The 26,368-nt window shown below is 50.7% G+C and overlaps 2 protein-coding genes and 1 pseudogene across 7 annotated transcripts in view; 1 reads left to right on the forward strand and 2 right to left on the reverse strand.

Annotated features, from left to right (window-relative positions):
• Positions 1–8,497, reverse strand: part of RBM28 (RNA binding motif protein 28) — a 30,820-nt gene extending 22,323 nt beyond the window's left edge. For 2 of the 3 annotated variants that reach the window (XR_014266619.1, XM_082472308.1), the window contains exons 1-8: positions 8,256–8,497; positions 5,930–6,088; positions 5,535–5,629; positions 5,026–5,101; positions 4,507–4,599; positions 3,361–3,432; positions 2,537–2,723; positions 2,222–2,364 (exon numbers count right to left, since the gene is read on the reverse strand). Coding sequence is in view for 2 of the 3 variants with exons in the window: in XM_082472308.1 (XP_082328434.1) it covers positions 2,222–2,364; positions 2,537–2,723; positions 3,361–3,432; positions 4,507–4,599; positions 5,026–5,101; positions 5,535–5,629; positions 5,930–6,088; positions 8,256–8,373 (943 nt within the window). In the remaining variant the exon portion in view is untranslated. The remainder of the gene's footprint in view (positions 1–2,221; positions 2,365–2,536; positions 2,724–3,360; positions 3,433–4,506; positions 4,600–5,025; positions 5,102–5,534; positions 5,630–5,929; positions 6,089–8,255) is intronic. The other variant, XM_082472309.1, reaches the window with a different exon arrangement.
• A 613-nt stretch (positions 8,498–9,110) lies between these two features.
• LOC309665734 (chromobox protein homolog 1 pseudogene) lies at positions 9,111–10,279 on the forward strand (annotated as a pseudogene). The gene has a single exon. The product of its transcript is annotated as a chromobox protein homolog 1 pseudogene (transcript).
• Positions 10,280–14,849: 4,570 nt separating this feature from the next.
• On the reverse strand, positions 14,850–26,126 carry PRRT4 (proline rich transmembrane protein 4). 3 transcript variants are annotated; one of them, XM_082472297.1, is made up of 6 exons: positions 25,804–26,126; positions 23,848–24,571; positions 23,658–23,762; positions 23,213–23,332; positions 17,880–18,106; positions 14,850–17,357 (listed from the first exon to the last, which is right to left on the reverse strand). In XM_082472297.1, exons 2-6 carry the CDS (start codon positions 24,497–24,499, stop codon positions 16,281–16,283), a joined length of 2,181 nt encoding a protein of 726 aa, XP_082328423.1. In that variant the 5' UTR covers positions 24,500–24,571; positions 25,804–26,126; the 3' UTR covers positions 14,850–16,280. The 3 variants fall into 3 exon arrangements, with proteins under 3 accessions (XP_082328423.1, XP_082328422.1, XP_082328424.1); XM_082472296.1 differs by having other exon boundaries at positions 14,850–18,106; XM_082472298.1 differs by lacking the exon at positions 25,804–26,126 and having other exon boundaries at positions 16,331–16,845; positions 23,848–25,712.
• Between the last annotated feature and the right edge of the window lie 242 nt (positions 26,127–26,368).

Here is a 26,368-nt window from a genome sequence, read left to right on the forward strand (position 1 = left end):
TGGTTACAGTTTTACAAAATGCCCCAGGAGGTCCCTTATCCCCATTTCAGTTCAAAATTGTTGTTTATACTCCACCACTGCCACAGAACAGTAACAGTGACAATACTAGTAGTACAAGGCATTAGTCACACAAATAAGTTAATCTTCACAACAACCCTATGCGGTTATTATCTCCATTTTATAGATGAAGAAACTGAGGTATAAAGAGGTTAAGTAACTTGCCCCAAAGTCATACCTTAAGAAAGGAGCAGAGACAGGATTTGAAACCCTCTGCCAAACAAGCTATACTTGTGATCTCTAGGAAATGTGGCGTTTTATTTTCTTTTAACTCCTGTTCACCCAGTGTCTAGCACTGCAGGCACTCTGAATATTTGTTGTCTGAATAAACGAAGGTGTAGTAATAGTAAAAAAAAAAAAAAAGTACATTTTTCTTTCATGACAGGTTTAAAAATCACTGTCACATGAAGCATCTATTCCAACCTTTCCAAAGAGCAAACACATGGGCATTTACATACAACATGGGAAGGGTGTGCACATAAGTGTTCATTCATCAGTTCCAAATTGTTTCATCTACAGTTTTAAAAAACTCTGATGAAAGTGCAGAAGTGTTTTTGTTGGTCTTTGCTTGTCTTCTTGCCAATCCTTTGTGACTGAAAGTAGTGGAGCCAGATCAAAAGCTCCTAGAGAACAGGATTTTTTTTTCTGTTCAGCCCAAAGTTTAACACTAGTAGGTGTTCAATAAATGTTTCTTTTTAAGCAAATGATGAGGAAAGGAGACTTGATTTGCTCAACTGAATGGAGTAGTGGAATGCTCAGACTGCCTCCGCCTCCCTCCCAGTGACCACTAAAGGCAGAAGATTTTATCAGCAGCCATCTTACATCTAACTTAATGAGACTCACACATTTTTTAGAAGATTGTTGGGGGCGGGGGCGGGGGGGGGCACATAAAAATAAGGTTAGTAGCAACAAAGGCAACTAATACTGTTGGGAAGGTACTCTCCGCAATGTCAGGAGATGGGGACCTCTAACATCCAATCACAGATGAAGCAATATGGAAACTAGAGGCAAGGACTTGACCAGAACCAGACAACTAGAAATGGAAAAGCCAGGACTTGAACCCACATGATTTGACTCCTAAGCCCATGATAAAAGGCAAAAAAGACTGCTTAAAAGAACTGAGCTTTTCCAGATGAGAAATTCTGAGTTCAGTAGTGTGTTACTATCATAATGGATTATTTTATTGTTGTTGTCAGTCTTCATCCTGGAAGGTACCAGTGATTCAAGTACCTCTGATTCTGAGTAGAATATACTAAGCTGATGTTCTGGGGTTTGCTAACACTGCAGACATACTTAAAATAATACCTCTAATCACTGAGGGGAAAAAACACCATCTTTGGGCTTTCAAATCTACTCCATATAATCTGTTGTTTACAGACAACAGCATAGATGGAAAAATACAAGTGTTTCCCTTCCTGAGTTTGTTACATTTAATAAAATGTAATTTTAGTACAGAAGTAAATAAATTAAATTAAATTAATTGAATAGAACCCATTTTAGTGGTAGGATGCAATATCCTGTTTATCCAGTTATTCATTCAATTTGGGTAATTGAGAGAGACAGAGGCAGTGCCTCAGCATTAAGCTAGGTTTTAAATTCCCTAAGAATCTTAATCCTCAAACACTATTCCAAACTCATTAAAAAAAAATAATCTTTAAAAGAAAGGAATATAGGGGCTTCCCTGGTGGCGCAGTGGTTAAGAATCCACCTGCCAATGCAGGGGACACGGGTTCCTGACCCAGGAAGATCCCACCTGCCGTGGAGCAACTAAGCCCGTGCGCCACAACTACTGAGCCTGAGCTCTAGAGCCCACAAGCCACAACTCCTGAGCCCACGTGCCACAACCACTGAAGCCTGTGCGCCTAGAGCCCATGCTCCACAACAAGAGAAGCCACCACAATGAGAAGCCCGTGCACTACAACGAAGAGTAGCCCCCGCTCACGGCAACTAGAGAAAGCCCGCCCACAGCAACAAAGACCCAACGCAGCCAAAAATAAATAAATAAATAAATTTATTTTTTTTTTAAAAAAGAAAGGAATATAAAGGTTTCATTTTCAGCATTTAAACATAAATTTGACAGGACACCTTAGGGTCCTATTTAAAAAGAGGACTGAGCTGAACTGATGCACATTTCTCAGTAACTCATTTTAAATTTAAGGCAAACCTTCCTCCTCTTGCTCTTCAGTGTTGGTATCACTCTGAGCCAGGTCCTCTCCACCATCAATACTGTCGCTTTCCTCCAGGTCGCTGTTGTCATCGGAATGCTCCTCTTCACTGCTTTCTGCAGGTGCTGCCCTCTTGACTGCTCTGCAATGGCACAGATCAGAACTAAGGTTCTGGGATGAGAGAGGGGCCTGCCTATCCAACTGCACCGCACATGTCAATTCTGCAATGATGGGGGCAGGGAAAGATATCATTTTCCTCTCAGGGACAACCCTGAATCTTCCTCTGTTGCCTCAGAACACACTGAGCCACTTACCTCTTCTGAATGTGCACAGGCTTGGTCAGCTTTGATTCTTTATTCTCCTCCTCCTCCTCATCTTCTTCTTCATCATCTTCCTCATCATCATAATCACCATCATTCTCCTCCTCCTCCACATCCTCTTCTTCCCTGCCATTCTCTTGATCTAATTCCTGACATTTAGGTTCAGGCCTCTTCTCCTCACCTACATACATAGTTGGTAAAGAAAGTTAGGAATTCATTTAGTATCCAAAACAAGGTTATTTAAACAAGAGTAACTAATACCCCAAGTTCCTGGTTCCTTTGGTTTTACAGAAGCTCATATATTTTTCTTACTGTACATAATAGGAAAAAGTATGAGGAAAAAAAAAGCAAAAAAGCAAACAACAAAAACCCCTCATCACTGAGATTCCCTCGGAGGCTGTCCCATTCATCAGAAGCCTTACGGTTAACCTGGCTCAGCAACTGAGCCTCCGCAAACAGCCTATCATCGTGCACCATGGCCAGCACGATGCATGCTCTGGAGCCCAGCCATGAAATTTAATCTCTGTGAGTTCTGTTCTCTGAGCTCCTGGTGGCTTAAAAGCCAATTGTTTTCTAAATAAAACGCAAGTTTTAAGTTTCCCTATTTTTAATGTTCCATCACTCCCTATTATGAAAGCTGGGAAAGGACAGCAAGTAGTAGGGACAATGAACTTGGGCCCCACTCTTCACATCCACATCAAGGAGTGGGCTTAGATTCAAAAGATCCTGTTTTGGGACCAGATCACCAGATGGTACAATACAGACTGACAAACAGTTAGGACATAAAACCCCTCCTATCCAACACCACTGCATCTTACCTGCGACAGAGGCAGACTGTGTATTTTTATATTTATCCTTTGCCACAGCCCAATCCACAGCCACTGTCCTCCCTGTCAGACAGAAAAGTAGCATCAGAAAGGCCTTCTCTTTAACATTCCTATTTCCTATAAATGACTTCCTATTAGTCAAAGACAGTAATGGAACCAAAGGAGACAAAGAAACTGCAGATTCAGAGACTGTTGGTCCTAAAATAAAACTCCTGGTAGGTGTCTACTCTTTTAACCCTTAACCTTTTTATCAATGAACAGAAGTTTTGCCTTTCTACACAGCCACTACACCTGGAACAAGACAGAGTAAGAATCAGAACAGTGCTTCCAGTTAGACCAAGTTTCCAGTTATACTAGCAAGAGGGAAAATAGACATTCTGGAATAATTGCACGTTACTCAGAAGTTAAGAAGTCTCCAAGCCAATCCCTTCTTTAGGCACTGTACCTGGTAAATCAATACCCAGAGTAACAACAAGGTCAGTTTAAAAGCCCACAGGTGGACTTCCCTGGTGGCGCAGTGGTTAAGAATCCGCCTGCTAATGCAGGGGACACAGGTTCGATCCCTGGTCCTGGAATATCCCACATGCCACGGAGCAACTAAGCCCGCGCACCACAAGCATTGAGCCTGTGCTCTAGAGCCCGTGAGCCACAACTACTGAGCCCACGTGCCACAACTACTGAAGCCTGTGCACCTAGAGCCCACGCACCACAACAAAGAGTAGCCCCCGCTCGCCGCAACGAAGACCCAATGCAGCCAAATAAATAAATAAATAAATTTATAATTAAAAAAAAAAAAGCCCACAGATGCTGAATAGTGATCATAACCAAGAGGAAGGAACCTGCTAATCCCACATCCTCTAGACAGCAACCTGCCTCTATCAGTCAGGGACAGCTTTTCATTAGGGATTTAAAAGGACACTCATCACCAAAAAAAGAAAAGAGAAGGACAGCATGGGTCCTTTCAAGTTTAACCCTAAGATCAAGTACTAGGAATATTTCACCAAAACAGCTTCTATATTAGCAATGAGACTCTCAACAAGGCAAACACCTTTTGAAAATGTAGAAAGTGGGTTACTGTGCTAATTTGCCTAAACACCAGAAATATCTGAGTCAATGGTACAGGCATAGAAAACTTACCTTTTATCTCTTTCATGTTCATGCTTTTGAGAGCCTTTCCTGCTTCTAGGAGGTTTTTGAACTGAACAAAAGCAAAACCACGCATCTTTCCATCTGTGTGCAAACACAACAAAGTTAGAGGTAGCAGGTAGGGAGCCAACAGACACTAAGAAGATGTTACAGCAACCTGGACTGGCAAGAGGACCCAAATCCTATCAACCAGTCAGCCCCTTGCCCAAAGCAAAAGCCTATATCCTGCTGAGGTTACCCTGACACAGGCTTGGGGAGAGCAATGCATTTTCTCAAACTGTAACTTGCCTTCTAAAAGTAGTTCTGATCTAACTAACAATACCGTAAGGGGACTAAACACTGTTATTTGTCAAGCACTGTGCCTGATACTTTACATATATCATATCATCTGGGGCTCACAGAGTATGACCTGAACCTTGTATTTCTGCTTAGTTCAAAGGTGATACAGAAAAAGACCATTATGTAAAATAACCTTAATCTAATCCACACAAAATAAAGGTTTGCCAGTACCTGGTTTCCTAGGGATGTTTACTTCCAGGACAGCTCCAAACTGAGCAAATACTGTCTTCAAGTCATCTTCTGAACACTGAAGCCAAAAGTGAAGAAAGAAAAAGAGATATTATCACAGCAAATAAACACAAAACATCAACTATTCAATTAGTTCACCAGGAAGAGCTTGAATATTTGTACTCCTTTTTAAATTTTGAGACTAGGACACCAAACATTTCAAGATAGACGACATCTTGCTTTGTACCTATACAGGCAAAAAGGACAGATAGCAGAGAGCTTTTCCTCCCCTCCCTTTCTCAGCAGTAGTTTCCCCAAGGCATCTTCACAGTCTCTGTCCTTAATAAGTTCTCGTTTATACAGGCCCATTTTCTGAATTCAACAAGGCTAAAGTTCGTTCCCAGAAGGAATTAAGCCCAATTATACCATCCTGGTGAGGAGTTCGGCCAATGAGCATGCCTTGGCTCCAACAGCCTTCAGAACACTCACTGTTAGTTTTCTCTGTCTCTTACCTTAAAGCTCAGGTTGCGAATAATTAATCTGGCTTTCTTATCTGCCACTTTGGCTTTTTTAGGCTGCAGCTCCTTCTTTGGGGACTCTGAATTTTCTAAAAAGTAAATGGCAATGAAGTAAATCTGTGATCCCCTCGGCCCAGAACATCACAGGAAAGAAGCTACTACCAACAGATGGCATTTAACACAAGGTTAAGTATGGCAATGCCCAGGAACACCAGGTTTTCCAGACTCAGAAGTAAACAAAAGACTAAAACGAGTAACAAAATACATTGGATGATTTTGGACATCAAGAGGAAATTCAGGAAGCTTTTAGGCCTAGACACTACTCCCAGAGCCAATCCACTGTCCCCTCAATCCTGGGGGAACACTCCCTTCGGCTACTAGAAACTCACCAGTTTTCCCCTTTTCCTTGGACTTATTTCTCAGTTTTTTCTTGGCAACAGTCACGGTGATCTTGCAGCCTTCGAAGGTGGTAATCTCCTTGAGGGCCCTCTGAACATCTTCCAGCATAGAAAAAGTGACATAGCCGAAGCCTCGACATGCCTTACTTCCTGGAACAGTATGGGGATGGGGGAAGGGGGGATTAACAGTAAGCCAAGATCCCTAAACCAGTATTCTCACAGCCCTAAACTAGCAAATATACAGCCAGGCCAGCCAGTCTGCCAAAATTCTCAAAAGAGAAAGAGACAAGATTAGCATGAGTGGCCCCCATCCCCTCTTTGCTCAGAAATTGTTAGGCTTCCTCTTCTAATGTGGTGTCTTTGCTGTTAGCTCCCTTTCTTCCCTCTTTCCTGATAATTTCAAGAATATGGAGGACCCATGATATGCATTACACCTCCGAAGAAGAACTCAACATCAAACAGAACAAAACATCACCAGAGAAGGTAGGAAAGGTAAGTATGGTAGCTTCAAAAATTACAAAGAAATAATTCAGCCACCGCTCCGCAGAACAGATCAGCAATGAATGCCAGGGGCCGTGAAAAAAGAACCTCAAACAATAAACATTGCTTCAGAAGGCTGCAGACACTATTACCATTATTACCAAGCCCTAGAAATCAATATCAAATTAAACCTTTCTAAAGCGGCTGTAAACCTCTTACCTCATTTTGTCAGAACACACCAAGAAGAGAAAAGCCAATATCATCATCGCTTTTCTCCAAACGAATCATTTAAGACAAACAGTTGCAAATATCAACTGTAACCCACCTTTGCCCTTTTTGGTATTTTTTTTTCAGTTTAATATTTTTGTGTAGTAAAATTTTAAGTAATTTACTGCATCAAAAACGGAAAGGACAGACCAAGTAGTCTGCTTACTACCCAAAGTATTCCACAAGTCAGTAAATATCTCCTGCGGCTCAAGCCAAAACCCTTGGAGTCAGACTTGACTCCTTGACACTCTCTTTTTTCTCATACCCCACATCTGATCCATCAGCAAATTCTTTCAGCTCTACTCTCAAAAATATCCATATTGCAATCACTTTTTACCACCTTCACTGCTACAACAGCTGGTCCAACACCATGACCTCTCTCTCACCTGGATTACCACAAGAGCCTAATAACTGGTCTCCCCACTTCTGTCCTATTCTTAGCAGCCTATTCTCAACACGGCAGCCTGAGAGAATCTTCCAAAATGCAAGCCAGATCATATTTACTGCTCCCTGCTCAAAACCAGTGGTTTCATATCTCAGAGTAAAAGCCAAAGTCCTTGCAATGACCTATAAGGTCCTACATGATCTGGTAGCACCAGATCTCATCTGCTAATTCTCTTCCCTTCACTCACAGCATTCCAGTCACCCTGGTTTCCTCACTATTCCTCCAATATACTACACACACTCTTCAGTATCCTTTAGCTCTCTCTGCTTAGGCTGCTCCTCCCACTGAGAAACACATGTTCCCTCTCTCACATCAGAAAGGCTTTCCCTGGCTACTCCTCACTCCTCTACAGCTTCCCCACCACCACACACACACATCTACAGAGACTCCCTATCCTTTTTCCCTGACTTATTTTTCTCCTCAACATTTATCACCATTATCACTACATATTTTGCTTATTTGCTTATTGGCTGTCTTCCCCATCTTGAACACAAGAGCAAGGTTTTTGGTTTGGTTCTGTGCACTGCTGTATCCCCAGGACCTACAACAGTTGCCTGGCACAAAATAGGCATTCAATTAATGTTTACGGAATAATTAACTGGGTGAATGAATAACATACTGGTTAAGAGCTCCGGGTCTGGTGATCAAATTCTGAATTCACTACTTACTAGCTGTATGAACTTAAGCTGAAATTACTAAATTTCCCTAAGCCCTAGATTCCTCGTCTGTAAAATGGAGTTAACTCTCCACCCAACAAGACTGATGGGGAAATTAAATGAGATAACACATGGAACTCAAGCACCGCACCTGGCTATCAGCTGATTCTCAATAAGCCCTACTAGTGTTTTATTAAAAGTTAGTTATTTACTACCAAATAAGATCTTATATGTCAGCGTGCATAATAAACGGAAAGCGCTACATAAATTTAAGGGAGTGATTTGACTTTCAGAAACGGCCCGTATGGATTCATCTAAAGCAGAGTCCGTTTAGAAAAGAAATTCAACTTCCAAGTCCTTTCACTATGCGGCAGGTAAAGGACTATACGGGTCGCTTCAATTTGGATGTCCTCGCCCCCACCCGGCTCCCAGGAACCCCAACTTTGTCCTCGACCGCCCCGCCCCCTACCTTTCTCAGTCACCACGAAGCACTGCTTCACCGGCCCCACCTGACTGAACAGCTCCTCCAACTGCTCGCTGCGGGCCGAGGGCGGGAGGCGGCCCACAAACAGGGTCAGCCCGGCCATAAGGCCGAGAAACAGAAGCACGCGGCGTCGCGCACGCGAGTCAAGGAACAGGTTTTAGTAAGGGCGACCACGCCAAGTTGCCGGGAGACTCCGGAAGTGCTCTTCACTCAAAAGAGTCCGGAGGAAAACGTGGTAAAAGGAGAAAAAACATTCCGGAAGGAAAAAAATCATGACGCCCGGGGGCGGAGCTTCTTGAGCGGGGTTCCACCCCTAATCCAAGTACCGCCCCCGCCGCTGTAGAGAAATTTGGCTTCGCTATTTCCTACACTGCTTACGATGTAACCTCCTGGAGATCGATACCAAACTCAGCAGGGCAGGCCGGAGAGGTTGGTTTTACTCTGGCCCTAACCCAGGATCTAACATATAATGGATGTTTAATAAATATTTTCTGAAGTGCCACCCCAGACTCCCAGATTATGTGCATAAAACACAGCCAGAATGCACATCAACGCAAGTACGTCACATACATCATTCGGACAATTCTCATGTTCTCAGAGAATATGAGACATCTGTCACACTATAACAGATAACTACAACTGTGCCTTTAACACTTCGCAGACAAATTATAGCTACTAAAGTACAAATAGGCACAGATCATACATTCTTTCAGAAAAATATTTACTGAGCTCCTACTATGTGCCAGGCACTAAGGATAAAATTGGTGAGCTAAAAAAAGACGGGGCGCCTACCCTCATGGGGTGTACAGTCCCGTGGGGGTAGACAGACATTAATCAAAAAAAAAAAAAAAAAAAAAGGAGGGCCGTTGCCCCGGGGCCTGCAGTACGCCGCTACAGTGAGGGGCTCAACCGCGGTCAACTGTCTTGTTGCTTTACTGGTCGCCACTCCCCCGGCCGGCCCGACAAGACGCGCCTGTAGCGCAGCACCGATTCCTCTCGGGCTCGTGGGCGCTGCTCTGAGCCCCGTCACCCTTTATACCAGAAAGCTGGGGGCACTATGGGGAAAAAACAAAACAAGAAGAAAGTGGAGGAGGTGCTAGAAGAAGAAAAAGAAGAATATGTGGTGGGAAAAGTTCTCGACCGTCGAGTGGTAAAGGGCAAAGTGGAGTACCTCCTAAAGTGGAACGGGTTCTCGGATGAGGACAACACATGGGAGCCAGAAGAAAACCTGGATTGCCCCGACCTCATTGCTGAGTTCCTGCAGTCACAGAAAACAGCACACGAGACAGATAAATCAGAGGGAGGCAAGCGCAAAGCTGATTCTGATTCGGAAGATAAGGGGGAGGAGAGCAAACCGAAGGAGAAGAAAGAAGAGTCAGAAAAGCCACGAGGCTTTGCCCGGGGTTTGGAACCGCAGCGGATTATTGGAGCTACAGGCTCCAGTGGAGAACTCATGTTCCTGATGAAATGGAAAAACTCTGATGAGGTTGACCTGGTCCCTGCCAAGAGGGCCAATGTCAAGTGCCCACAGGTTGTCATATCCTTCTATGAGGAAAGGCTGACGTGGCATTCCTACCCCTCAGAGGATGATGACAAAAAAGATGACAAGAATAACTCTCCTGAGTACCAGCCCCTGTCACATATGACTGTGGGTTTCAAGTGGGGAAAGAAGGAGTTCTACTTGTCTTGACAGCATAGAGTTGGCTTGAGAAGATGTCTTTTGAAGAGCCAGTATAGTTTCTGTACCCTACAGCAGCCCAAGTGCTTTAAAGTCACTCCATGCTGTATAGTTTGCACACCCATCCCAGTGGAGGGGAAGGAGGGTCAGTGTTTCAAGGCAACCCATTCTGAACTTTGCTGAGAAAAGCAAAGGGCCTTCTATGAAGGACAAAACTTGCAGAATGGGTTGTGGGAGAGCAAAGGATACTGTAGATCTTCAAAGAGCATCCCCACAACCCACAGCCTTCTTCCCAATAGTGTTAACTCTGCATTTTTACAGCGTAGCATATATGTAGTTTTTGGCTATTAGTGGTGTATTATTTGGGGTGGGAGGGATGGGGTGGGAATGAAGGGAGATGGGTTAGGATTATTTTTGTTAAAATTTGGGGCCTGATGGGGGAAATGGTGAAACAAAGGAAAGAACAACTAATGATGATTTGGTTCTGTGTCTAGAATATTTCATCCTTTCAAAAAATGTCATTGGCAACCTAAATGAGGACGTGAGAGACTGTTTAAAAGCTGTGAATGCTAATCATCAGAGAAATGCAAATCAAAACTACAATGAGGTATCACCTCACACCAGTCAGAATGGCCATCATCAAAAAATCTACAAACAATAAATTCTGGAGAGTGTGTGGAGAAAAGGGAACCCTCTTGCACTGTTGGTGGGAATGTAAATTGATACAGCTACTATGGAGAACTGTAGGAGGTTCCTTAAAAAACTAAAAATAGAGCTACCATACAACCCAGCAATCCCACTACTGGGCATATACCCTGAGAAAACCATAATTCAAAAGGAGTCATGTACCACAATGTTCACTGCAGCTCTATTTACAATAGCCAGGACATGGAAGCAACCTAAGTGTCCATCGACAGATGAATGGATAAAGAAGATGTGGCACATATATACAATGGAATATTACTCAGCCATAAAAAGAAATGAAATTGAGTTATTTGTAGTGAGATGGATGGACCTAGAGTCTGTCATACAGAGTCAAGTAAGTCAGAAAGAGAAAAACAAATACCATACACTAACACATATGTATGGAATCTAAAAAAAAAAAAAAAAGTTCTGAAGAACCTAGGGGCAGGACAGGAATAAAGACGCAGACATAGAGAACGGACTTGAGGACACGGGGAAGGGGAAGGGTGAGCTGGGACGAAGTGAGAGAGTAGCATTGACATATATACACTACCAAATGTAAAATAGATAGCTAGTGGGAAGCAGCTGCAGAGCACAGGGAGATCAGCTCGGTGCTTTGTGACCACCTAGAGGGGTGGGATAGGGAGGGTGGGAGGGAGACGTAAGAGGGAGGAGATAGGGGGATATATGTATATGTATAGCTGATTCACTTTGTTATAAAGCAGAAACTAACACACCACTGTAAAGCAATTATACTCCAATAAAGATGTTAAAAAAAATAGAAAGAAAAAAAAAAGCTGTGAATGCCTGAAACTTAGAAGCCAAGGTGTTCCCTGCCTGAGCTTAATGCTATTCCCAACAAAGGACTAAGCCAGTTAAGAAGTTACCAAAGCTGCCATTTGAGGGATGGAAACTGGTTGAGGAGGAAAAGTCTTACTGGAGTGTATACACAGGCAGATCATTCTGTCTTAGAGGTGCTAATTCTTGAAATTGACAAGAAGACCCTTTTTTTTTCCAATTATGAAGTTATAAATATCAGCTTCTCCATCAAGCCACTGGCTGAAGTATTTGGGGAAGGGCAGAGGGTGGTATAGGAAGTGGGAGAGTAGGCAAAGACAAGGGCTGGTGCTCTTAGGTGGAAAACTTTTGGAGCCTCTGTTTTTTGAACTTTGAAACCATTGGTGGCAGGGTTCAGTCACTGACTGAACACAAGTTCACTGAATCACTTCAAGAATTGAATGATTTCAGAAGCCCTGGTCTCAGGATAAGATTAAATTTTCATACTGGGGCAGTGGTTCACTTTAAAACAAAACAAATTTTTTTAATCCTAAGAACTAACTAGAACCCAAAATACTGTCTTGAATCATGAGATCCATCAGTTCTTGACATCATCTAGACCTGCATCTAGAACTCCCTTGTAAAACCCTTTTAGGCACGTGTTAGGTGTCTGTGAAAACTTTTGTTTAAATGTTAAACTTCATACCAACACTGTCAGTTTTTGTCTTAATAAAACTATAGATTTATAAGAAAAAAAAATTACAAATAAATCATAGCCTGCACCATGCAAGATCACGTGAGAACACACCCAGAACAAACATGACATCCAGCTTGCACACACAGACATAGTACCCAGGTCCTCCCAGAGACAGGAGATCTTTCCTCAGGTCAGCTTATCAGACAGAGCCAAGGCTGAGGAATCCCACTGGCCAGGAGATCTGGGTGCTCCTGGATCCTGGAACACAGACAGTGTTTGCCATCCCATTGGGCCCAGGAACTGACCTGTGTGCAGGAGTGCAGCACCCTGAAGAACATTTGTACAGAACAAAAGTACCCAATGCATTTTTTAAATAATTACTTTTAAATGGCATAACCTGAACACAGGGTAGGTAGAAAATTCAAAAAGTACAAAAGGTACATTGAAAAGTGTTTCCCTTTCTCCTCAAACCCCATCTACTTTCAGCACATTTTGGTTGGATGGATGACTGGTTGATAGTGATAGGGGGAAAGGGAGAACGTTTAACATCAGATTTATGAAACCCTAGCTTTTAAGCATTTATTATATGCTTAAAAGAAAATGTCACAGTTATTTTTAAACACACAACTCAGCAGAGGAAGTACTGAAATAAAAAACAGATTTTTAAGGCCATGGGTTAATTCCATCCAGGATAAAGAGAGACAAATAGACAAAGGAAATGGGATGGATCATTTGAATACAGTCGGTTTGGAATTCCACATTCCTCTCTCTTTCTTCTCCTCCTCTCTTGCCCCTTCATCACCTTAGAGATCAAAATTTCATACCCAAAGTCTAAATTGCAAGCTTCAGGGCCCTAGCTATATGGAGGCTTTCCCAGCCCTGGCTGCAGTGTGCACTGGGGAAAGAATCCTGAGAAGGCTGCTCCAACATCCCTTTGGGACACACCCTACAATGCTCAGTTGGAAATACTTTGGACCCAAATCTTCCATAAAGAACAAAAGGAAACTGTGTCCCTGTGCCCATCAGAGGGCAGCAGCCACCCACAGTACGGAGGAGTTCTGTGCCCCTAGGGGAGTATAACAATGCAACCGACCCTTTGTACTCTTCCCAACTTTCAGACCTGGCTCCCCATCTCAGTCTCCCAGCCTCAGCCTCAGCCCCATCCCCTCCTATCCATTTGTAACAGGGAAGCCATGTGGTTCTTCAATCAGGAATATTTGCTCATCCATCTAACCAGGACACATGCAGCGTTCTTTATTAAATAGCAGGAGTCGTGGTACCCTGCACCACATCAGCAACGTGGCTTCCAGGGGAAATAAACTGCTGGCCTCTTCTCATCCATCACTTGCAGGAGCCTGGAAAGGAAGTAAGAGAGGCCTGGGCTGTGCTCAGCCATCCTCTTCCAAGCCCCATCCCTCTGGCTCCATTCCCGCTTGCAAGCCAAACCTTCTTATAATACCGCATACTTCTTGTTCTTAGCACTTCTCGCAAAGGTAATTAATTACTTGTGTAATTGTAATTATTTATATGATTAACTCTTTAATGTCTGCCTTCCCCAAAAGACCTTCAACTTCATAAGTTCAGGGCTGTTGTCCACCTAGCTCACCTGTCTACCCCCATCACCTAGCACATCGTAAGCATCCAATAAAATGTTTTAAAGAGATTGAACGAATGAAGGTGTTTGTTTCTCAGTCTCCTACAGTACTAAGAGTTGGAACTGAGGGCGTATATATTACACCCTGGTCTACCGGGGCTCTTCTGGGAAACTGCTTCGGGTAAGGAAGGGCTGAGGCATGAGACAAAAGGGAAGGGTTGTCTCACCAAAGTCTCAGCCTCTTGATCAAGTCAAAGGGCTTAGGCGATTCTTGCTGAGGCAAATCAAAGAAGTGCTGGAGCTGGTGAGTAACAAGCTGTATTCCCCTGCCCCCTCCCCATCTCACCAGCCCCATTCAGAGCTTCCAAACAAAAAAGGAGTGTGTGTGTGTGTGTGTGTGTGTGTGTGTGTGCGCGTGCGAGCGTGTGCCCGCTTCTGTGAGAGAGAGAGAGGCGGACAGACAAACATACAGAGAGACCGACTGGGGGTATGTGGGGCTTGGACTGCTTTGCTGAGAGGTGTGTGCCTGAACCCAAGGACCCTTGATGGGGAGAGTGAGAGAGCGAGAGGAGCTGGCAAGGATCAGGACGAGGAAGAGATGGCAGAGAGGAGTTGAGTGTGAGCAGAGGCAGATGGAAGGGTAAGTGGGGAAGAAAGGAAACAATTTCTCGGAGCAGCTCTGGTGCTGGGGCCGCTACAGCCACTACAACACCAGTGAGAAATGCCTGTAATTAGGAGGATGGCAGTTCTCTGGGCCTCAGCCCAGAGTGACGATGCAGCAAGAATTTCTGAGCCAAGCTGAGCCAGGTGATGGAGAAGACACAGTCAGAACCACTCCAGTCCCACTCTTCAGCTGTGCCTGCCCCACCCTCCTCTCATTTTCTTCCCTACGATGACCCTCACTTGCCCCAAGCATCATTGGCTTCCCTCCTCCTTCTGAGATTCCAGGCTCTGAACGCTCCTTTCAGCCAAGACAGAGCTTCATGGGTGAGGAGAGCAGTGTTTTAATTCTTCCACTAGTGCATTGGACCTGGTCTGGTGAGGGCCCCCTCCCCTCCCGGCCTCCCTGCTTCCCTCTTGGCTCCCTTGCTTCCCTTCTCAAATCCCCACACGCTGATGGGCAGAGTTGGAAGAAAAACCATTCCTATTCCTGTTTTTCCACTTCAAACCTAGTATGTGTGCCCCTGTAGGCTTCCCTGTGATGTGCAGGACATCTGCCAAAACACTTCCAGAATTTAGTTTTCAAATCTCTGACTCTGTTTTAGTGCCACTCTGAACTTACTGCATTTTAGCCAAATGACAAATGCACACACTACAGAGCTCAGAGCCAAATGCTCTGGACAAGGGAGGGATTACAGAGTGCCTGGTGGCCGGATGTATTCATGGGTCTCTGCCCTGTGAGTTCTGCTTTGGCGGGTAGGATGGGGCTGGTGTTTGGGGAAGAAAGTCTTTCTCCAGGGAGGATCTGCACCTGTGGGAGATGAATGCTCTCCAGGGGAAGGGGCTTGTTAGTCCAAACTTGAAGAGGTCCTGTTGGTAGGTGGAGCAAGTAGTTTCCTCTGTGAATTCCTCTGGGTACGTGGCAGGGAGATTGCTGCGAAACCCAGCTCAAAGCGATCAAGCCCTTGAGATGTGTATCAACATTTCCATGGAGGACTTTGACGCTAACTAGTCCCTAACCACTTGTCCATCAGGACCTGAAGCCAGTTTCTTAGGAATGCAGACACTTCTGCCAACGACTGTAGAGTTTCTGCCTCTTTTCTCAGGGCAGTGATCCAACTCTGAAAAGCCACTTCCAAGGGAGTCAGAAGGGTCTTCAAGGGGCCACTCCCAGGACCCTCACGCAGCCCAGATGGGCCATGGACCTGTCTATGGGGAAAGGTCATGTGGAGGACAAGACCCCTTGCAGTCAGGAGTGAAGGTCACTGGGGTCTGAGATGGACCCACCTCACCCAAACACTGCTTCTCTTCCAGTTCTGGCAGAACCATTGCTGCTATTGCCTCATCTCAGCTTTTCCAAGAAGGTCAGACCTTTCTCCTCTGAAAATATTTTATTGATAAATTAACTCTGAAAGCGCTCACCTCCCACCCAACTGCTGTAGAGTCTCCTAGATGGGCCATGGACCCTTCTATGGGGAAGGATCATGCGGAGGACACGGAGTCTCAGTCACGCAGGGATGGGATTCCTGGGCGTGGCAGAGGTGGGTGTGGGGACTGAGGCCAGTCCTGAGGTCTGCTGAGGACAGCCCCTCTCACTCAGCACCACAGTGGGAAGTGGTGGTCTCGAGTGGAGCACCTTGGAGCTTTATTGCTGGTGAATGCCAAGGAAAGTGGGAGCCCTGCCAGCCTAGAATTGCAGCTGAGGGCATCAGTGCCCAGGGCTCCAGAGAAGGTGGCACTAGTTCCCAATCAACAGAGCCTGGCTGCTGACCCACCCATCCAGGGGTCCCTGGATGGGAGGGGAAGCGGGGAGAGGTATCTGAGCCAGGCGGGATTGGGGAAGGGTTACAGTGTGCAGGTCTCGGGCAGAACAGGCTCCAGAAGGGGGCGTATTGTCGGGGCAGCGAGGGGCCCACATCTTCACAGGTCTATGGTGTCGCTGCCCACACTCAGCTCGTCAATCTGTCGGCAGGCATCCAGGAATTGCTCCTGCAGCAAGGCCTCTTCGGCCTGCAGCTCAGGAGTAGGCTCTGGGGAGTCGCGGGAGGGTGGGGACAGGGCCTGGTAGGATCCTGAGACCGGGAGGCTAGGGCTGCTTCCTGAGGGCCGCGGGGGACTGAGGACGCAGACCAGCGGACAGCGAGGGGGCCTGTCCGGGCTGGAGCACAGCAGCACGGACGAGCTGTCCCGCGACAGTCCGCACAGCGAGCCGGATGAGGCGCTGCTGCCCGCGGGCCAGGCCCCGGGAGAGGGGAGCTCGGGGGGCGCGGGGGAACCAGGGGCCTCCCCAGACCTCCCAGTGGGCCCGGCCCCGGTCTGCGCCCCCAGCGAGGCGGTGCGGTAGAGGCCGAGCCCCGGCAGGGCTTCCCCGAAAGCCGGGCCCTGGAAGAGGCCGGGCTTCAGCAGGGCTTCGCTGCAGAGGGCCTCCTCGATGCTGCGTCGCAGGTTGATGGGGGAGGGCGGGCGGAAGTCCACGGTGTAATCGCTGCAGGGGGAGGAGGCCGGGGAAGGGGCCGGGTTGGCGGCCGCGCCGTCGAAGCCCCGGCAGCCTCCTCCCTGGAGTAGGAGGTCGGGACCCGGCCCTGCCAGGGCGCACAGCTGCAGGAGCTCCGCGTCGCCACGCGCGATGGCGCTCCCCAGGGGCTTCTTGTCCGGGGGCCCGGCGACCCAGCCTCCGGGCAGCAGAGGGGCGGCGTGGCCGGGGGACAAGCGGAAGAGCTTGGCCCAGCAGCGCGGCGGCACGCGGGGGCTGCAGAGCGCCGGGTAGAGGCCCAGCAGCGCCAACGGGAGCGCGACGCCCACCTCGCCCAGGCGCAGGCCGAGCTGGAAGGCCCACCAGGGCCAGGGCCCCTCCAGGCCAGGTTGGCCGCCGTAGCCCAGGGCGTGCAGCACCTCGTAGCCCTGCAGGGCTCCGCTCAGCAGCCCGAAGGTGCCCGCCACCGGGGCCGTGCGCGCCGCGCGCCGCCAGGACTCGAGCGGGCCGAAGGGGCTGCGCGCCTGCGGAAAAGGAGTGGCGCCCTTGAAGCCGGACGCTCCCAGGGGCGCTCCGGCCCGCCGCCGCCGACCCCCCCAGCAGGACAGCGCCAGCAGGAGCCCGGAAAGGAGGGCGGCGAGGAAGGCGTGCAGCCCGCGGGAGGCGAGCCGCAGGGCCCGCAGCGGGCGATGGGCGGCGCTCCCGAGGGCGGCGGCGGCCGCCAGCCCCAGCCCCAGGAGCAGCAGCGCGGCCAGGGCGGCTGGACAGCGCGGCGGGCGTGGCCGGGCCAGAAGCAGGCAGGCCAGGCCCAGGCCGGCGGCCAGGCAGGGCAGCGGGAGGTCCTGCAGCAGCAGCCAGGCCAGCGCCGGCAACCGGTCGCGGTGCCCGTAGGCGTCGTAGAAGAGCGGGAAGGCCCGGGTGGTCCCGGCGGAGAGCAGGAGCAGGTCCAGCAGCGCCAGGCAGGGGGCGCCGGGCGGGCAGCGCCAGGGCAAGAGGGCCAGAGCCAGCAGCGCCAGCAGGGCCACCAGGCCGAAGAGCGCGCCTACCCCGTATACATGGGCCTCCCAGGCCAAACCCCAGCGAGCCTTGGCCTCTGTCCAGTCGGCCTCCAGGGTCAGGAAGAAGAGGGGCAGTGGGGCCGCAGGAGGCTGTGCTTCGCGTTCAGGCAGTTCTCTGATACTGCAGGACCCTGGCCCACATTCTGGCTGCACCGAAAGGTTCCCAAGGCTGGCGGGAGAGGGGTCATCCAGGCCAGAGGTGGAGGTGGTGGAGTCTGTGGGCAAAGAACGTTTGTCTGAGGCATTCCGTGCAGCCCTCCCCTTGCCCACCCTACAGCCAGTAGCCTGTATGCCCATCGGAGAGTCCTCATAGCTTCCAGGAAGGACTTGTCTTAAATTTGAGACTCACTGACCCTGCAGCCCCTCACCTTCCCCTCCCACATCAAACTCCTCCGGCTGCAGCTTCAGCTCTCATGCCCTCCCCCCACCCCATCCACCCCCAGCTCCCTGCTTTGATCATTACCCTGTGATTCCACTGAAAAGGGTTTTTCTTAAGAAGTCACAGAATTTTACAAGTGGAAGGAGCTGTAGAAGCCCCCTCTAGTTCAATCCTCCCGCCAGGAAGGAGGCTTCGTGAGAACAAGGATTGCTTTGCTCACATCTGAATACCCATGCCTAAAACAGTGCCTGGCACAGAGTGGGCACTGAGCAGATATTCGTTGAAGAAATGAATCCTCTTATTTGCCAGATGAAGATATTGAGGCTCTGCCGAGAAGCCAAGTGTCTTGTCCAAGGTTACAAATTGGCAGAGCTGCAACTAGAATCCAGATCTGAGCACCAGTTTGAGCCCCTCTCCTTGATTTCAGAGGCGCTTCATAATACTAGTTTGCTTATCTCTTGTTCTGCACCCCTGACTCCCAACTCCCACCTTGGTGCTAGAAGAAGCTTGCCCTGCCTTTTTTCAGCTGCTCCCCCCTTCTCCCTGTCTCATCAGGAAAAGCCCCCCCGCCCCGCCCCCCCACACACACACAGCAGCAGGGGGAGTGATATGTCCCTCCCATCCCCAGCACCCTGAGAAAACACAACCTTCCCTATTCACTGGCCTTCCTGCTTGCTACACCTCCAACCTCGGCCTACCCATGGCTATGGTCCCCATCCTAACTCAACTACAAAGTCATTGGTCTGAGGCTCTTAATACAGTGCCCCTTTGGTTCTCACCCCCTTTTATAGAAGGTGACATTGAGACGGACTCCCCTGGGTCTCAAGACTACCCTTGAACTCTGACGAAGGAACATTTGGGGGGATCACAGCTTAGCGAGTGAGCCCCTCAGGTGCTCTGGGGTTTGCTAACTTAGGCTCCCAGCCCCATCCTGTGCTCTAACATCTTCCCCACATCCCTTGAGGAAAGGGAAGTCAAGTAAGAGAGTGTGAGGACTAAGATCCCTAATTCTACTCTCCTGGAGCTAGAGAGGGGCGAAAAAGAGTTAGACCCAAGGATTTTCCATGGCCAGGCAGCAAGGGAAGATGCTTCACGCTGAACCTCCCTCCCCCATCTAGCAGGCTTAGCAGAACCGCAGCTGCAGGCAAGGATGGAGGGAGAAAGATGGTGGTGAAGGATGGGAGGAGCCAGCTGGCGATGGGGAAATGCACGGGAGACAGATGTAGAATGAGGCGGGGAGGATCTCCTGACAAGCAGACTCCTGCCCCAACTGCCTGGACATACCCAGCCATGCCTCAGCAGGACAAAACAGGAAGACTCCAGGCGCACCCCCATCCCTACCCCAGGCAGTGCCAGCTTGTGCTGGGGACATGGAAAACAGAGCAATCCTAAGAACAAGGAAAAGGAGTGAGCGGGCCAGAAAGCAGCCCTGGAGAGAGGGGAGGGGAAGGTAGAATTGGGCAACTGGGAGGGCAGAGAGGGAGCTGCCAAAAAATTACATATATACAGCTGGCTGCCTACTGCAAATGGCAGCATGTTCCCTGGTTCCTGTCCCATCATATGCCTCAAGTCTAAAATGGGGAAGAGCACCTACTGCACAGGGCTGTTATGAGAATACATGGCCAGCGTGTGCAAAGCTCTTTGGAGAGACTGGTGCATCATAAGCATTTGATATACAACTGTTGTTGGTCTGATCATTATGGGCTAATGTTTATCACCCGTCAGTCATCGGTGTGTGTCTGTTTGAGTGTGACCATTTCTGGCCTCAAACTAATTCTCGATTTAACTAACAAAAGGCTGTTTTCCCTTAGAAAGTCAACTATTAGTCAAATGAGTGAACATCAACGCACTGTCTCACTCTGTGAACCCTGTTTAAAGAACACCATTTGGATGGACTGACCATCCCCAAACACCTACTGAAGACACAGCCGTGAGTTAAATGAGGAATCATTCAGCTGGGAACTGACGGCTTGCTGATTCGGTGGGGGCAGGGTCAGTCTAACACCAGTGGGATCAAATACACAAACATTCTCCCTCACCCCTCATTTATTGGTCCCCTCAGATACCCTTGCACAACCCACTTCTGCAAAGTGGATGAGTCTCCTTGGTCTTTCCGGTCTTGGTGGGCTCTGCAGAGAGGCAGGGAGACCCCAGCCAGGAGCCCACAGCCTGCGCCGACCTGTCACCCCTCATGCCTCCTCCTCGCTCACTGTACAGACGAGTGCAGCTCTCAGACAGCTGCTCCGCCTCACCCTCTTCCAGCGCCACTTCTCACTCGATGGCCACAGAAGACCCCATCTTTCACCTCTGGCCCAAAGCATTATGGCAACTAGAGCAAACTGCAATATTCCTAAGAAGCCAGAAAAAGAATGACAACCAGGAAATAGAGTACAGGCCCAGCTCAAGTGTCAGAGGAGAGAGCTCTGACCTAGGAGCACTGCTCCCGGGGGGGCAGGGCAGGCCAGGTATGGGTGGGGACAGGTGAAGAAGGCCCAGCCTCTGCCTTTGACGGGTCCGCTTGACCTCATCGTCTGTCTCCCCATTTGAGGCTTCCACAGAAGGGGCCCTCGGTTTCCCCCAGAAGGTAGTGACTTCCTAGGATCCCTCTCCTGAGCAGGCCTCCCTTACAAGGTGGTCCCACTCTGGCCCTGTGTCTCCTCTTGACCTCAGGGGCAAGAGAGGAGATGGGATGTCAATGTGAGTAACTGGTGAAGCCAGAGCCGATTGGGGAGGAGTTGGGAAGAGGGCCCGGCTCAATTTATGGAAAAGTCCACTAGCTGCCCAGATCAAAGGGCTGGGGAATCACTCTCTACTCTGGATGCCGGAAGCTGCAGCCCGGATCAGTGGCCTGGCCCCATCCCTCCCCCCAACCCCACCTCCAGGATCACAGAGGATTGGTACTCCTTGTCAGGGTGACATTCGAAATATTTAACCACTGTTTCAGGTGAATCAGAACAGCTGCCAGCCAGGTGGTCAGGGAGGGGAGTGGTGCTCAGGAGGCTAAGGAGAGTGGATAGTTATCAACTGGTATGGAAGTCTTTTACTATGTTAACGACCTGCACAACTGTTCAGCACTTACTGGCTGAATGCAAGCTCTGTCCGAGGTGAAGCAGACCTAATGCAAGAGAAGAGAAGCCCTAGGCCCAAAGGTTAACTACCGAGGTTAGAAAGTTCCTAGAGAAGACACAGAGAGACTCCCTTTATCCCCTAACTGCTTGCCACTACTCCCGCAGAAGGTGCTGGCAGGAACAAGGCTCTTTGGCCTTCTCTCCAGGAGGCCTGCAGCCCTCCGGGGTTTATCCAAGAGGGACAGCCAGGAAGACGCTGGGTTCCTGCAGCCGTGGAAAGGAGGGGGAAGGAGGGCGGGGCCACCAGCCGGCTGGGCTGCCTCTGATATTGTCCAGACTCATTAAACCTGCCTGGCCAGCGCTGTCACTAAGGCTGGCAGACCGTCACCCTGCATCCTTCCCCTGAGGCCACAGAGCCTGCCCCCAACTCCACAGCAGATCCTGCCACTGCTGCACACTGGGCTGGATGGGGAGGAGACGGCAGGCTCCCCACCCACATGCCCAGGAGTGCCGAGTCCGCTTGAGAGGAAGCGACAGTCAAGTGTTGTGTTAAGTCTGGAGCTGGAAGCAGCTCGGGGACCAGCGGTTTCCACTGCTGCACCAGTTCCTAGTGTGGGGTGCCTGAGAGGATGCCCAGCCACAGTTAACCCTTTGCATGTCTCCCTTGGCCTCACCTACCAGAACCTCTCCCCAGGCAGCGTGCCCTCTGCCTTTTGTGGTATGTGTTGTCCTATCACATTTAGGGGCCACGGTTGCCGTATCTGAGAGGTAGATCTGGAATGTACTTGGGACACACCGGGGAAAGAAGCAAGGTTAACAGACACTATTTAATGAGCTAATACTTTGTGCCCATTACATTATGTGGAAGCTTCACAATAACAAAACAGGCACTATTATTAAACCCCAGATATAGGAGAAAATTTAGGCTCAGAGAAGTTAAATAGCCTGTCCAAGGTCACCAGCCAGTTAGGAAGTGGATTGGGATTCAAGTCTCAAAGCCAAGTCTCAGGATTCCAGAGCCCCTGGTCTTTGCTCTGCACCACCAGCTTGTCTACGTGCGTGTTCTGAAAGGCTCCCTGGAACAAGGATGGCATCTGTCTGCGCAAGGTCTTCTCTTCAACGTCTTCCCAATGAGGGGCCCAACTCTGCCCATATCTGACAGCACGTCATGTCAGATCAGACGGCAAAGGACAGAGCCCCAAGGTCGGAGTGGGAGGGTGGGGAGGCAGGGCAGGCAGACTGGAGTAGAGGGTGGGGTTAGTGCTGAGGCTGTGGAAATCATGAAGGAGTTCCTGTGTCCGTTTGCCCCTGATACATTTGTCTACATCCTGCTCTGTCTATGACTGCAAAACTCTCAGAGGACCATTACTTAACTCTGTGCGGGACCATCCTCAGCAACACTTGTTCTCAGACCATTAATATATATCTCCATAGTGGTGATGAAGAGAATGGTGATGACAATGAAATAAAAGGATCCCAGAATGCCGATGAGTGGCTAGCATGTAGTAAGTGCTCAATAAATAATAGTCAAGTTTGGGGCTTCCCTGGTGGCGCAGTGGTTGAGAATCTGCCTGCCAATGCAGGGGACACGGGTTCGAGCCCTGGTCTGGGAAGATCCCACATGCCGCGGAGCAACTGGGCCCGTGAGCCACAACTACTGAGCTTGAGCGTCTGGAGCCTCTGCTCCGCAACAAGAGAGGCCGCGATAGTGAGAGGCCCGCGCACCGCGATGAAGAGTGGCCCCCGCTCGCCGCAACTGGAGAAAGCCCTCACACAGAAACGAAGACCCAACACAGCCAAAAATAAACATAATAAATAAATAATAAATAAAAAAATAATAATAATAGTCAAGTTTAAATGAATTGGATACTTACCTAGTGATGCTGTTGCAATGAAGGCAGAGCTCAGGGAAGCAGCTGGGTCCAGTGGCCTTGGACTTGGGAGTTTTTTCTCCTGGGGGGATGGGGGCGGGGATAGAGTGGTGCCAAAGAACCCTGCAAAGGGAGCACATAGGGCTAGACTGCCATCCTACCAGCCGGCGTTGGCCTCTGGAGCTTTGGAGAAAATCCTGTCCTTTCTCAGAGCTTGACCTATGGGAGCCACTGTCCCAGGAATTGTAGCCACATGTATACCAGAAGCTAAGCTACAAGGACCAAACCAGACTTAGTATGGCAAAGAGGGCATTTCCCCATAGAGCAGTGGCTGGTATCCCAGGTCCTGGGAGAAGGAATGCGAGCTGCCCTTGAGTCAAGGGAAAAAGGAGGTGCTGGCATTTAGAGGTGTTCCATAAATGCTTGTTGCAGTGAAATAAACACTCACCTGGAGAATCCGAAATTCCAGAGGCAGAGCTTGGGGATGTAACTGGGCCCGGGGGGCTCGGGCCTGATAAGTTCCGGAGTGGGGACACAGTAGTGCCAAAGAACCCTGCAAAAGGAGCCCAGGCTGAAGCTTCCTCCTACCTGCCAGACTGCCCAGCAGAGGCTCTCCTTGGGTTGGGGTGGGTACTCACCAAAGGGTCCCAGGCGCCCAGCAATCTCTGCCAGGCTGGCCCGCAGGCTGGGCAGCAGGGGCAGTGTTCGATGTCCAAGCGTTGGGGCTACGCCTGCTCTCAGCGCCATGTCAAACTTCAGCTCCAGCTCGCTCTGGTGGAGCCTGGGAGCACTGGATGGAGGTGCTGTAGCCGTCAGAGCAGTAGCCCAGGTCACGGTGCCCATCCTGGGCTGGTAGGGAGCAGTGGGCCGGTCAGTGGGCCCAGCGAGGAGGGATGTGGACTCCAGAGGCCAGGAGGAGGCCCAGGGAGTAGAGCTGCCTTCAGTAGAGCCCCGCTCTGGGGGGGAGTTCCCGAGAGAGCCCACCAGTAGTTCCCAAAGGGGGTCAGTCCTCAGCCCACCGGCCACCTCTTCCTCCGGCTCCCGGCTCGGCCCAGGAGAAAGTGCCTGGGTCTCCGTGACAGAGCTCCCCCAAGCAGCAGCAGGTCCCCGAAGGTGGAATTTGAAGTTAAGTCCCAGGTTGAGAGACAGCACAGAGGCCTCACTCTGAGGTGGCGGGGCCAAAGTGGTGACATGGGCACCTGGGACAGAGGAGGCAGGCTGGGAGCCCACAGGGACGGCAAGCAGGACCCAGCAGAACAGCCCCAGCCCCAGACAGCCATACCCTGCCATGGCCCCTCCAGGCCTCAGGTGGCCTGGGTAGGCAGGGGACTCAGGTCTTCAGCACCTTTGAGCACGAAGGTCCTGGAGAGAGGAGAGGTGCTATGAGCTCTGGCTGCCTGGGATCTGATGCCCCAGAGAGGCTTCTGATCCCAGAGAAGCAGGTGGTGGGGATAGGACACAAAGGCTTCTGCCCAAGGAGAGTTGCCAGCTTCTTCCTGAACATTCAGGCCCCAGCACAAATCTCTTCCCTGCAGTTTCCCTTCTCTTCCAGCCAAGGTTCCTTCTCCCTAAGCCCCTGCCTCCCCCACCTGCTCAGTCCGGGGATGGGGACTGGTCTGACTGCATCCAGCTGCCCTCATCCTTGACTGACTCAGATCCCTTCCCTCCCTCTCTTCTCTCTTTCCTCCCTCAAATATCTGTTGAGGCCTACTATGTGCTGAGTACCCTTCTGGTAATACAACTGTGAACAAGCTGGCCCTCACAGATGAGTCTCAACATATTCCCACCCCAGCTCCGGCCCCCCTCTAAGATGTTTGTCTTCTCACTCAGACCCTGGGAGCCCTGGTCCCTGGAGGGATGAAGCACAGGGTGAGTGATCTGGCAGAGATGGAGAAGGCAGCTCTGGCCAGGGAAGCAGGGTGCCCTGGTCTGGCAGAAGCTCTGTCCCTTCAGCCTCTACCCTCTTTCCTGCGGCTTGACCAGCTCCCCATCCCTTAACCCTAGAAGTATTGGGGGGAGGGTCAGCTTGGCCATCTCTGGCTTCCGGGGGGGTGGGCGGAAGATGGCCAGGCAGGCAAACTGGACCAGGGGCTGCTGCAGTAGACTCCTAACTCCCCGGCCCCCACCCCAGGCACCTACCTCTGGTAGGGGAAGGGGAGGGTGAGCCAGGGATGGAGGTGCACCCAGCACCCTTACATCACACACGGCCACACCTAGCACCCGTGACACACTCACCTACTCACCCTTCACACACCCCTGCACGTAAGTGCGCACACACGCGCACACACACACACACACTTGGTCCTGCCGAGCCCCCTCCCTCCTACATGGGTTCAGACCCAAGCTCTGTGAGCTCCCAGCCTGCTCTGTGTCACAGGCACACACACACACCCCTACCTCACAGACACACACAGTATATACCGACCCAGAGGCATACACACCCCTACACACACATTCGCACGCTCCTTACAGACACACAGCACACACCGTCATCCCCAGACATGCACATTCCTACACACCCACCCACCCCTACAGGCAGGCGCGCGCGCACACACACACACACACCTCCCTCTCCCGCTGCCCTGACGGCAGACCTGCTCCTCTCGCTCCCTCCCGCAGGCGGGTCTCCTCCGGCAAGTCCCCCGAGAAGGGGCGGTCGCGGCAGCCCAGGCGCCCCGCTGGGCGACGCTCCGCCGACTCTGGTCGGTTCTCTCTGCGGCCGACGCCCCCCTGGCTCGTCCCGGCCACCGCGGCTTCGCCGACGCGCTTCCCCGCGTCTGGCGCGGCCCGTCCCCGGCCCGCAGCGCTGGCCCCAGGCAGGCGGCCCGGCCCGGCTCCGGCTCCGCGCTCCCTCCCGCTGCGCCGCCTCCTGGTTGCGAGCCTCGCTCCCCGGCAGAGCCGCGCGCCGGGCTCCGCGGCAGCCGCGCTCTGACCGCCCGTCCTCCCCGCCTCCGGCGCTCCCACCCTGCGCGCCCGCCCCGCGCGCCCGCCCTCTCCCCTCCTCCTCCCCCGGCCCGCGGCTCGCGGTCCGCCCCCAACCCGGCCGGCAGGCAGGCGGGCGCGCACCGCAGCGCTGAGCCGCCGCCGCCTCTGTGCCCGCGTCCCCACGCGCGCTCATTCACCCGGCGCTGCCGCCCAGCCGCGGCGGGCGCGGGCACC

This window comes from Balaenoptera physalus (assembly GCF_965194825.1).
Source record: "Balaenoptera physalus genome assembly, chromosome: 8".
In the NCBI taxonomy this organism is placed as follows: domain Eukaryota; kingdom Metazoa; phylum Chordata; class Mammalia; order Artiodactyla; family Balaenopteridae; genus Balaenoptera; species Balaenoptera physalus.